Source organism: Lichenostomus cassidix, chromosome 6, assembly GCF_008360975.1.
Source record: "Lichenostomus cassidix isolate B80296 chromosome 6, HeHo_3.0, whole genome shotgun sequence".
Taxonomy (NCBI): domain Eukaryota; kingdom Metazoa; phylum Chordata; class Aves; order Passeriformes; family Meliphagidae; genus Lichenostomus; species Lichenostomus cassidix.
In genome coordinates, this window is record NC_139487.1 from 31910333 (window position 1) to 31922933 (window position 12601).

The following is a 12601-nucleotide window of genomic DNA, read 5'->3' on the forward strand; positions in this document are numbered from 1 at the left end:
GGAGAAAGCAGAGGAGGGTTGGGCTGCTGTGGTGCCCTTTGGAGATGGCGGGAGGGAGGATGCTGGAGCAGCAAACCTGTCTGAAACATGAACTTTGATGAGAACGCAGTAACAGAAATGCCAAAGCCCTCGAGAGACCATCTGCGATTTTCAGACAGAGCTGGCATTCATGCAAAAGCAATGTAAGCTTTGCTTTGATGAAATTATGCTCTCTCCCTTTGGTCCTGAGGGGGGAATCAGGTGAGAACGGCACAACCAAGGTCCCAGATAAGTAAGGGCCATTCAAAGTGACAAGAGACGCAAGTCTGTGGCACAGATGGATCCCAGAATGGTTGGGGTTGGAAGGGACCTTCATGGTCATCTTGTTCCAACCCCCTGCCATGGGCAGGGACACCTTCCACTAGACCAAGGTGTTCCAAGCCCCATCTCATCTGCTTTTAAACATTTCCAGGGCTGGGGCAGCCACAGCTTCTCTGGGCAACCTGTGCCAGGGCCTCACCACCCTCACAGGGAAGAATTTCTTCCCAGTATCTCATCTAAACCTTTCCTCTTTTAGTTTAAAACCACGTGCATGGACAGAGGTGGATGTAACTATGCAGAGCTATATCCACATTTACAGCTGGACCTCCTCAGCTGGACACAACCCCACTGGATGCCTGCAGCAGAGGGGGAGCACAGAGTGAAGCCTCCCTGCCAGGGGCACAGGAAGGGACAGCAAAGCTTGGGGAGACGCACCGGTCCATGGAAAGCTTCTGGGCGAGAAGTCTCCAGTCGTTCCCTCTGGAGTTGGGAGCATCCAGGCTGTTGCAGATCTTCTGCCGGATGGAGTGGGGGATTTTGAAGGCGTAGGGTCCCACCTGGGTGGTGGTGGTGGTGGTGGTGGCACCGCTGTGGTGGGAGCGGAGGGTGTCGGAGGAGCTGCCATGCTGCAAGAGGAAGGATGGGACGAGACATTAGTGCAACGTCCAAACATGTCCCTTGCTGTCCCCCCACCCCCCCTCTGCTCACCTCTCCCAGCGTGACGTGGAGCTGGAAGATCTGCCCTTCCCCTTCCACCTGCCGGACGCAGATCTTGCAGGTGAGCTCGGTGGAGGCCTGGCTGTACCTCTCCAGCGTGAAGGTGCAGTGCAGGGCTCGCTGGCTGCCGCTCCAGATGTGATAGAAGGGGATTTCCTGTGGACCACCAAAGCACAGGCTCAGCAAAGGCTCCAGCAGCTCCCATGGGAAATCCCACCTCCTCCAGCCACCCCGTGAGGGATGAAGTGGGACAGCAGGAGCTCACAGAGAGCATCCCACCAAAAGCACCAGAATACCAGTCCTTCTTCCATCCCTTTGGGAGAGAGCTCTGGAGACAAGCCCAGTGTCCCCACGTCAGCCCCTCACCTGGTACTTGGCCAGCAGTTTGCTCCTCCACAGCGCGTGGGGGATGTCGTGGATGGAGAGGCGCAGGTTGTGGTAGCTGTCCTTGAAGGGCAGGGGCTTGGGCTCCTCCAGCAGGTACCCTCCCAGTGTCCTCTCCAGCTCCAGCACCTCCTGTGGGCAGGGGGACAGGCAGCATGAGACCCAGGAGAAGGGCAGGGACTGCTCCTCTGTCCACCTCCACACCCAAAACCAGGCATGGAGCAGGGAGAGGAGTTGCCAAGAGCCAGCAGCAGCCATAAACCCATGGAGAACAGCTTTTGCCACCCCAACAGAACTTGCCAACTCATCTCCTACACCAGCCCTACATAAAACTTGAATTTCCTAATGTGAGCAACCACAAATGCCTCCGTACTCCTTGGAGAACACAAAGCTCCAACACAAGGCTCAGGCACTCCCTTGAAGGGTGCCACTATCTGCTTTTAACACTATCCCTTCAACACACAGCAGCTTTTAGGAGAAAAAGACAATCCAGGAGCCAGAGCCCTGCCTACATCCCCACCTAGAGGCACCACAGCAATCCCAACAGGATCTACAGGACAAGTCACAGGGAATCAAACAGCCACCACACTGGTGGGTCCAGGCAGCATCCAAATTCCAACTTCCCATGATGCACTGAATGTTATCTATGCCACAAAACTCTTCCAAAGCACAGGGAGACATGGATTCATGCAGGAATAACAGGATCTATAAAAACCCACCCATCAGCAGCCAAACCTCTCATGTAATGCCTGCAGGAGGGATCCAGCAGGGGAGCTACACAACACCCTCCCTGTTTGCTTCAGAGAGGGCGAGGAAGGACAGGGAAAGCAGTAAACACCTTGTTATTTCACCGTGGTCACTTTGCAGGCAGTTGCATCAGGTTGTTCCCCGGGGCCAGGCCATCCTGAGAGGCACCAGGCAGCATCCTGCTGCCAGCACAAACAGCTTTGGGAAGGGGATATTTACCTTCAGAGCATCTGGCGTGTCCTCCAAGCAGTAGACTTTGAGGCTGTACTCCAGCGAGGTGCAGACAGTGGGGGCAAAGATGGCCAGCTGGAGCCTCTTGATGGCTGACCTGGAGTAGGACTCTCCCACAAAGACGTAGGTGCCAAGCTGGTCCAGCAAAATGTGGCAGGACTTGGCTTCCAGCTGGCAGTAACAGGGAGTGTTGAGGGTCTCCTCATCCAGGGTCACAACTTCCTACAGGGAGAGATGGGACATCAAGGCTGGGGGTCAGTCTGTTGTCCAAGGGGTTGGCCCCTCAGGGTCTCTGCTGGCTGCAGGGATTGGGTTCCCACCTTACCTCCCAGTTTCCCTGGTGGGACTGTGTTTTGAGCTGGTAGATCCAGTCTGAGGAGCTGACGTCGGCACAGTGGGGAATGGTCAGGACGACAGGGCGGCACAGCAGCAATCCCGTGGGGCCACAGCTCACTGCTGGGCTCAGCACTGTCTGTGTGCCCTCAGAGGGCAGCCTGAGGAGGGACAGGGGACAGAGGTTGGACAGGGAACTCCACGGTGGCCAGCAGGGAGTGGGTGGCCATCGGGGTGACTTACAGGGCACTCTCGGCCTTGTTGAGCACCAGGTACATCTCATAGAACTTCCCCTGGGGAATGGCCCCGTGGGGCACCAGCAGGCTCACCCCTGGAATGGAACACACAGGTGTCAGTCACAGAGGGAGAAATGAGGGAGAAACCGCCCTCCACCCCAGCCAGCGAGCACAAGGAGAGCAGGAATTCCGGGCAGCACAGAGAGAAACACCTCCAGATTACAGAAACATGGAATGCTTTGGGTTGGAAGGGACCTTAAAGATCAATCAGTTCTAGCCCCTCTGCCATCGGCAGGGACACCTTCCACTATCCTTCCCAGGCTGCTCCAAGCCCCATCCATCTTGGCCTTGAATACTTCCAGGGATGGGGCAGCCACAGCTTCTCTGGGATGTTCCTTGGCTACGCTGCTTACAAGGATGAACCAGGCCAGTGCTCATTAGGAGGGAAATCCTAATCTTTGGATCTTTTTGCAAGGCACTGGCCCTGGATCAATGGCAGGGAAAGCCCAAGGCAAGCCCAAGGAGGCTCTAACCTCCACCCTGAGATGCCTGGCTTGGGAATGACTTTCTGCCTTCCTTCCCTGAGCCAGCTTTGGGACAGCAAAGGGCTGCTCACGCAGTGAAGTCTGCTGGGACAAAAGCAACTCCTCGATGGCTCAGCAGCCAAACAACCCAGCCTGGGGCTTACCTGTGCCTGGCACAGTGAGCCTTCCCCCCAGGTAGCCAAAGGTGCCGCTGGCGCTGTAGCCGTGCTCCCGGGGCAGGCTGAGGAGGTGCTGGGAGCCCAGGCCTTTGCTCCGCACGTTGGCAAAGTGGCCGTCCCTGGCAGTGTCCCCTGGGTAGGTGCCGCTGGCAGGGACTCCCCCCAGGAGATCCGTGCCGTCGTGCAGCCCCGGCGAGGAGGAGGTGGTGGAGGAGTTGTACACCTTGATCTTGAGGCTGGGCAGGGGGTCCAGCAGGGGCGAGTTGGTCATGGGGATCTTGTCCGAGGAGTCCTGCAGGGCGTACATGGGGCCGCGGTACATGCCCGCGCTGGCCGTCAGGTCTGGCTGCATCGAGGGGTGCAGCAGCTGGGGGTTGTCTGTGGGACCAGGAAACATGGATGGGGTGAAGAAGCAAGGGCATGGAGAAGTACTGTTGGAGTGGAAGACATCCCAGAATGGTTTGGGTTGGACGGGACCTTCAAAACCATCCCGTTCCAACCCCCTGGTCTCTTCCACTAGACCAGGCTGCCCTGATTCTGCCATCAACACCTGACCATTTCCATGGAGCCTTTAGCCTCCAAAAATCAGCATATTCCCGCAGGAAAATGGGACTGGGAGCCCAGTGAGGATCTCCTCCCTGCTGTGACCTTCTGTGTGGGCTGAGGTGAAGACCTCCATGGACTGTGGCTCTTACCGTGCCGGGACGTCTTGAAGTTGACGGGATGGAACCCTCCGGTCAGAGCGGCCGACGAGTCCGTGATGTCCGTGTCGAAATCCCGGCATCTCCTCCGGTACACCACCACCCCCACGGCCATGAGGATCACGATGAAGACGAAAATGGCCACCACCAGCCCGGCGTACAGGGCCACGTCACCCGTGGCCTCCAGCACTGAGAAGGATTAAAGACACAGAGGTGAAAAAAGGAGCAGCAGAAACCAGTCCTACCACTGACTTAGGCATGGAGAGGAAGACATGCCCTGGGCCTGCTGGAAAGGCTGGTGGGAGGATGGAGGGTGTTTCCTAAGAGCAGGAAGCCAAGAGCAATGCCAGAGAACGAGATGGAGGTGAAGCCCTCAGACCTTTGGAGGACACCTGGCCACAGCTCGTGCAAATTTCACCTGAGCACCAAGAGTCCCAAACACACTAGGTTTGTGCAGCTCAGGTTCATGAAGCTGTGAGCAACCCTCACATCCTAACAGAGACAACCCCGAGGAGCACACAGGAGTTTTGGGATGGGCTTTAGTTGCTCCCTCTAACCACCCTGTCATTGCCCAGCTGCCAGGGAACCCCTACGATGGATTCAACAGAACAAAATCAAACAAACAAACAAACAAACAAATTAAAAAAATGGCCATGAAATGAGAACTTACGGTGGCTTTTTGGCTCGTTTAGAATTCTTTTATCTGTTAGGAAAAACAAAGTTAGAAAAGAAAAAGGTGAAGGTGATGATGGAGATGAGATGAAACAGAAAATGGAAGGTAAGCTAGCCCAGGGGGAGAGTGTGGAAGATCAGCATCCTTCCCTGGGGCATTCTAAAAGCCAGGGGGAAGCACAGTGACAAGGACATCCCCGTGCCCAGCCAGTAAAGGGGACAGTGGTGTCACACAGCAGCAGGTGGCAGCATTGGCTGCCTTCAGTGTGCCCACTCACAGGTAGCAGCAACCCATTACTATCATTATGGGTTTATTTCCTCAAAAAACCAACTCCAGAGCTCCCAGCAATGACCCAGGGAAGGTGTTTCCATGGTGGAGCTGAGAAACCCCTCCTGGTTGCCCCCTCTACCCACAACCAGCTTTATTTCAGCAGAGACCCCAAACCTACAGGGCAGGGCAGAGGCCTCAACACCAGTGGCACATTTACATTCCACCAAAAATCCCCCATATCTCTTTCTTCCAGGTAAGAACTAACTTTGGAAGGGGTGAAAATACCTTTTTAAAGACACAAAACTCAGGTGGCAATGTCTGCTCTATCAGCTTGGAGCCACAGCCAACAAAGCGTGGCCAAACGCCAGAGCGCCACGGCCAGTGGCATCTCCTGTGGCACGTCCCCATGCCCCTGGCCACCCTCCTGGGTACTCACTGTGCAGGCAGAGCCCGTCGGTGCAGTTTTTGGAGTCCAGCAGCACCCCGCTGCAGTCCTTGCCGCCGTTGCGGGGCGTGGGGGCTGCACACTCGCGGCTGCGCCAGTGGGTGCACTCCGTGCTGCACGCTGACCACTTGCTCCACTCCGTCCACGCGCCATCCACTGCAGGCACCAGACACAGGAGTCAGTAAAACCCTTGGCACGGCGTCAGGGGGTTGTTCCCCTCTGCCAGGAATTGGCCAGCAGCAGAAAGGGCTTCCTTGGCAGTGTTATCCCAGCACACCCAGTCTGGGAAGGTTAATCATATCTCTGCAGAACCTCTAGCTCTCTGAGACTAAAAGATTGTAGGATCATGGAATGGTTGGGGTTGCAAGGGACCTTCAAGATTATCTCATTGCAACCCCCTGCCTTGGGCAGGGACACCTTCCATTGGACCAGGTTGCTCCAAGCCCTGTCCAACCTGGCCTTGGATACTTCTAGGGATCCAGAGGAAGCCACAGCTTCTCTGGGCAGCCTGTGCCTTATGACTCTCACATGGAATTATTTCTTCCTAATATCCCATCTAACCCTGCCCTCTGCCCATGTGAAGCCATTCCCCATTGTGCTGTCACTCCAGGCCCTTGTAAACAATCTCGCTCCATGTTTCTTGTAGGCTCCCTTGAGGTACTGGAAGGCTGCAATTATGTCACCCCAAAGCCTTCTCTTGTCCAGGCTTAACAATCCCAACAATCCCAACCACAGCCTGGGGTACAGGCAGCATGGGCGTGGTGGTCTCAGAGCCCTCCTTACCTGGGCAGAGGGTGGTGCAGGTGATTTTCTGGAAGGGCTGTCCATCGCAGAAGGAGCCGCCGTTCAGCGGCGCGGGGTTGGTGCAGGTGCGGGTGCGCTTCTGCCAGCCCCGGCCACAGCGGTTGTTGCACGGAGACCACTCGGACCAGGTGGACCAGCCACCGTTCACTGCACAGGACATGGGCAGAGTTAACACTGCAGCCCAATCCATCAGTTAAGCCTCGGGTTGGAGCTAAGCCTCGAGTTCTTACATCTTCTGTGACCCCCTGTTATAGCTCACCCTCACAGAAAGCAAATCACAAGACTCCTCCTTGTGTCACCCACCCCATGCCCGAGATGCTCTAGACTGCTCTGGTCCTTTTTCCACTTGGCAATATTTTCATGCCTGGCCTCGAGATGTTTGATTTCATAGCACAGTGAAGCCAAATACAGCTTTCTAGATGTTTTGAGAGTCAGAGCAATCCATCCAGATCCAACCTCCATCCACCCTCCCACCCAACCGAGAATGCTTGGAAACACCTCCACCCCTCCACCTCAAACCTCTCCTCACAGCCCTTGCACGCCCTTAGAGGCTCCTGCTCTGCAGGTATCGGTGATCACCTAATTAATGCCTAATTTAATTCACTCCTACCACTCCCAGAAAGAGCCCATATTCCCCCTTGGCTTGGAAACACAACCAGCACCAAAGCACAGGCCAATACCATAGACGATGACAGCGGCCGTGGTGCTCCGGCGCTTGGCCACGATGTTCTTGGCCATGCAGGTGTAATTAGCAGTGTCCAGCAGCCGGGCCTGCTTGATGATGAGGTTGTGATCGATGGTGATCAGGAAGTTGGTGTCCTGGGTGGGATCAATCACGTCCTCGTTCCTCAGCCACTCCACCTGGCAGGAAAGGAAGGGATGGGGAAGGATGGGGATTAAGCCATTGCTGAGACCAGTGATGTCCTCAGTACCTCAACCACTGACTGGACAACCTGGCCTCTGACTGAATTTATTTCTCCTCAAAATTGGGCCAAACCAGGCATGACTGGGGCACATTACTGCTGTTTGGGCCACGAGTGAGACACTGTGGCTGCCTCCAAAGCACAGCTCCTATGGGCTGACAAAGCTGTGGGCAAGGAAAGCTCCATTACCTTGGTAGGGAAACCCATCCGTACTGACTTTCCCCAACCCTCGGCTCCCACTGGTGACTGCTCCCATCCAGACAACTCATTGGGTGCCTCCTTGTTAGATCTTCCCTCTGAGGGGTCAGTGCCACCTCAGCAAGTGTGGGAGAAGTGGGCTGAGCAGGTGCTGCTCAAAATTTACCATTCTGCTGGATGAGAGCTGACAGGAGGTCAGGCATCCTGGGATGGGATGGGATGGGATGGGATGGGATGGGATGGGATGGGATGGGATGGGATGGGATGGGATGGGATACCCTACCATGCATTCCTTCAGGAGCTGCTCACCTCAGCCTGTGGAACTCCCTCGGGTGGGCGGCACTGCAGCAGCACCTCATGCTCCAGTGGAACCTCCTTGCCCAGTGGCTCCTGGTCAAAGTTCTTCCGCAGGTCTGGAAGGGGAAGGAAAAAGCAGGGGTTACCAGCCAGCAGCAGGAAGAGGGCAGCCTTCAAAACTTTGGTGGGTGCCTCAGCACAAAGCATCCATGAGTCAGGAAATCCCTCTGGCACAGCACAGCCAGGGCAAAAAGTGTCCTGGAATGAAGGAGCTGAAGGATAATGTTTTCCAGCATGGATTTGGGGCAGCACATGGTGCTCAAGGATGATATCTTTCCTCCTTTATGTGCTTGCAAGCTTATACCCCGTCCTGTCTTTTCCATTTGGGGCTAAACCTCAACTTGTCCACTGTTTTCTTCATCTCTCCCAGCAGAGTGGGGAACATGGCCATGTCCTGCTGCAGAGCCTTGAAAGGAGCAGGAGCATCACTAGATGGTGCTGCAATCCTCTGCTACAACTTGCAGCCCTCTCCATGTGGCTCCTGAGCCCTGTGCTCCAAAAAACACCATGGAAGTATTCAAGACCAGGCTCCACAGGGCTCGGAGCAAGCTGGTCTAGTGGAAGGTGTCCCTGCCCATGGCAGGGGGGTTGGAATGAGGTGAGTTTTAAGGTCCCCTCCAACCCAAAACATTCTGTGATTCTATGATTCTCTGATTCTGTGATTTTCCATGTCCAGACTAAACCCTCCAGCAGTATAGCTGACCCATCAGCCCTCTCTGTTTTGGATAACATGCTGGATTATTAGTCCTCTAATAGCAAAATCCGTTTGGGACCAGGGCAGCCTGGCTGTCCTCCTGTAGCTCCGCCATCTCGTTTGCTAATCGAGCAAATTCAGGCGGGACCAGCCTGATTAACTCGCCCTTAATCAGGCTGACACCCCAAAACAGCAGCTCAGAGCAGTGACATGTGACAGCAGGGACTCTGAGGATGCGGAGTCGCTGATTCAGGCAGAGCGTGCAAGGTGCCATCCGTTGGGTTATTAAGGATAATAAAACGCTGGGAAGCGCTGAGCACGCTGCTGGGCAATGCGGCATTAACCCCAGTAGTGCCACCGCCCAGGCAGCTGGGGACAATGACACTCAGAAGCAAAGCTAGATCTGGGATGGGGAGAGAAAACCAGGGTCAAACAGCAAGGATGGGCTGTCCCAAACAGATCAAAAAGTGGAGGAGGAGGCAGCCTTTGGGGACGGGAGCACTTACAGGCGATGCGGACGTAGGCCCTGCGGCTCTTGGTGGTGCCTGCCGAGCTCCAGGCCACGCACTGGCACCAGTAATCCTCCAGGCCAAACAGCTCCTCCACCTGCTGCCGCGACACCTCGATCTGCACCTCCCGCACCAGCAGCCCTGCCAGGGACAGAGGCACGGCATCAGATGGGCAGGAGCACCCAGGAGCAGGGAAACTGAGGCAGCACCCCACAGGGACAGGGGGTTGGCAAAGCTGGAGGAGAGAGGGTTGGAGGCTTCTCATCCAGGGTTGGCACCTCTGCAAATCGGGGATTGTTCCCTCTGGAGATGGAGCCTGGGCAATGGATCACGTGGAAGCATCTCCTTTCTCCCCCCAGTCCAGCTGAGCAAGACCAGAATCTCTTCACCATTTCTAGAGGCATCACCCTCCTCCACCAACTCTCCCACATCACCAATATCCTTGTCTGGACCCCTTCCCACCCCCCAGGGTTTGAAGGATGCCTCCCCCAGGCTTTGCTGTGGGGAAAAACCACCCTTGTCTGTGCCACCTGAATACAAATACAACAAGACAAATAAAATACTGAAGAAATCAGCCTGGCCGTAGCAGGGGTGCAATGACAAAGGTGACACCACCACGACCAGGACATGGTCTCCTGGACTGCAGGATGCTGAAGCATCAATGACCATCACCAAGGGCAGGAGGGACTCAGGGCTTACTTCTCCTTATTTTAAGCAATACCTGCCCTTTTTTTTCCCAGTTTCTATTTTAAAAAGGCCTCAATTTCACTGCGACTGAGAGCCGCACGCTCCCCAGCTGTAATTTTGTTACAGCTCGCTCCCAGTGCTGTGAGGAGCAATTACAGTCTCCCTGCCACCTTCCTGCAGAAGAGCTGACAAGGAAATACAATTTATTTTGTCACTATTCAGGGGGGAAAAAAACCCACAACCAAAAAATCCCAAAGCAAAGGTATTTGGGCCAAGCACTTTTGGGAAACTTAGGGTTTTTAGAATGACCCAGGATGGAGATGGCTCCAACCCATCTTGCCTGTCTGGAAAGCTCCAGTGGGATGAGCATCCTGGAAAGGTGGAGAGTATCCTGTAAATGCCTCATCTCTGTCCTCCCTTAAAGCAGTGACTATTCTAAACTGTACACCGAGCTCATGGCACACAGGAGTGATTTCCTAAGGGCTTCCAGGCACCCAAACAGAGCTGCTCTTCCCACCCGGCCCTCCTCCCCAGCTGAATTATCCTCTCTGACTTGGCCTATTTTTGCTTTCTTCCACATGAAATGTTTTGGATCAGACGCAGTCAGAGCATTACTGAGCCAGGCTCATTCAAGACACGTCATCTTAGAAGTTCCTTATTTTCTCCCTTCTTCTTAAAGGTCCCTTTTTCCAAGCTTTTAACTGAGGACACTTAAAAACTAACCGTGTTAACCTGTGCTTTTGTGCCCAGCTCTCCACCCTGCCCTTTCCAGCAGCTTTCCCGACCAACGCCAGGCACTGCAAATGCAGATTTTTTAGCGTGTTAAACCACTTTGGTTCCAGCTCCTTTTCCCTTAGGGAGGCTGCCAGGCAGAGATGCCCACACCAGCAGCTTTTACATGCACAGCATCACCTGCAGGCACTGTCGGTTCACTCCCTGATAGCAGCAATGCCATCTTTGAAGCCTGGATGTAGGGAGTGTGTGCTGTTTCCTTCCCAAATTGCTGGCACACGTTCTGCATCAGCAGCCTGGAATCTGAGAGGGAGATGCTGGACCAAAGCAAATGAGCACCCACAGCAACTGGCTGTCCAGATGGATGTCCCATCCCTAGGAGTGTCCCAGGCCAGGCTGGACAGGGCTTGGAACAACCTGGTTTAGTGGAAGGTGTCCCTGCTGATGGCAGGGGGTTGGATTAGACCATCTTTAAGGTCCCTTTTAACCCAAACCATTCCATGAGTCTATGAAATATAGTGGTTTTTTCCACACACTGCACATCATTAAGGCATGAAACTCCCTCCTACAGGATGCTGGGATGATCCAAAGACATGAGTCCTAACAGCGTTTAGACAAATTAACAGGGGGGGACTCCACCCAGGGCTGGACCACAGTGCTCAGATGTTGCCACCAGAGCTGGGAGTCCCTGATCATGGATGGTGGAAAGCTGGGAGGGTGACAGGGCAGCTCCATCACTCCCTCCTTGTCCTGGTTCCACGATCTTCCCCTAAGCATCCTCCACTGCAGCACACAGGACACACAGACCTTTGGCTCAACCCAGTGTGGCCAGATGTTATAAATAAATTAAAAACCCCTTGGCAAAGGCTGCTCGGTCACTGACCAGCACTGACTCTGCCCTGCAGTGGTGAGGGCATCAAATCTGGCCTCTGCAAGAGCTGGGAGGTGGAGATACACCCTGAAAGAGAGAAATGGAGCAGCCCCTGCTCCTGTCAGCCTCCAGAGAAGCGAAGGGACAGCCTGACTGGACATCTCTGACCAGCTTTCCTCTGGAAGAAAAAAAACTCCAGGAATGGCCCAAGCAGCTTTAGGAAGAAAGGCTCAAAAAGCTGCAGAGGAAAGAATGTGGATCTTCCCTTTACACAGCAGGTTCAGGGATGCACCTGAGCACAGGCCAGCTCATGGCTAGTACAGGGTGGAGAGCAAGAGATACCAGGAAAGGGCAAGGCTGTGGGAAAAATCCTAGAGACAAGAGGAGAGTCTGTAAAAATACTTGTGGCTCCCAGGCTGATTAAGTCTCCCCTCTAAGCCCAGCCTGCCTTCTAAAGCCAACACCACTGCAGTTAAAGCCCTCCGGATGCCATATGCACAGGGATTTGCAGACAGCAGATCTTGCAGGGGAAATGTGACTGTTTTCCTCCACTCCTGATCAGGCCACAGGCACCAAAACTGGAGCAGAAAAGATGGGAGCCAAGCTAAAGCACCCCGATTTTAGCAAATCAACTTGATTACATGATACATCCAACCCACAGCTTATTCTCATACCAGGATGTTTCAAAGCATGGACCAAGCAGCTCTGCAGAGCCCAATCCCATGGGGTAAGAGCCCCCCTAAAATGCCTAAGCCATCTTCTCACCCCATTCCAGGCAGCCAGGGGCTGGCTTATCCTCCAAGACAGGGTAGAGCTCATTTGCCATCAACAGGCATTTCAAATCCTACCTGCAATTGCTCTCATTACCCATTAAACACTTAATCCCTCTGCGAACCTGCATAAGCTGCCAGCCTTTGCCACCCCTCCTGGCAATGACTCCTACATGTTGATTAGGCATTTTGTAGGAAAGCAGTCCCTTTTTTTTTTTTTTATCGGATTTAAACATGCTGCCTTTAAAATCCCTTTTAAGAGCCCCAAGTCCTGCACAAGGCTGAGCGTGAAATCAGGCAGGGTGACTTCCCCAAG

At 54.4% G+C, this 12601-nt stretch overlaps 1 protein-coding gene across 4 annotated transcripts in view; it reads right to left on the reverse strand.

Annotated features, from left to right (window-relative positions):
* Positions 1-12601, reverse strand: part of UNC5B (unc-5 netrin receptor B) — a 51767-nt gene that overhangs the window by 2871 nt on the left and 36295 nt on the right. For 3 of the 4 annotated variants that reach the window (XM_085064363.1, XM_085064366.1, XM_085064367.1), the window contains exons 3-16: positions 9223-9366; positions 7975-8078; positions 7225-7405; positions 6524-6691; positions 5732-5896; positions 5023-5055; positions 4347-4541; positions 3637-4029; positions 2956-3043; positions 2705-2873; positions 2368-2601; positions 1384-1533; positions 1009-1173; positions 736-926 (exon numbers count right to left, since the gene is read on the reverse strand). In XM_085064363.1, the coding sequence (XP_084920489.1) occupies positions 736-926; positions 1009-1173; positions 1384-1533; positions 2368-2601; positions 2705-2873; positions 2956-3043; positions 3637-4029; positions 4347-4541; positions 5023-5055; positions 5732-5896; positions 6524-6691; positions 7225-7405; positions 7975-8078; positions 9223-9366 (2380 nt within the window). The remainder of the gene's footprint in view (positions 1-735; positions 927-1008; positions 1174-1383; positions 1534-2367; positions 2602-2704; positions 2874-2955; positions 3044-3636; positions 4030-4346; positions 4542-5022; positions 5056-5731; positions 5897-6523; positions 6692-7224; positions 7406-7974; positions 8079-9222; positions 9367-12601) is intronic. The other variant, XM_085064364.1, reaches the window with a different exon arrangement.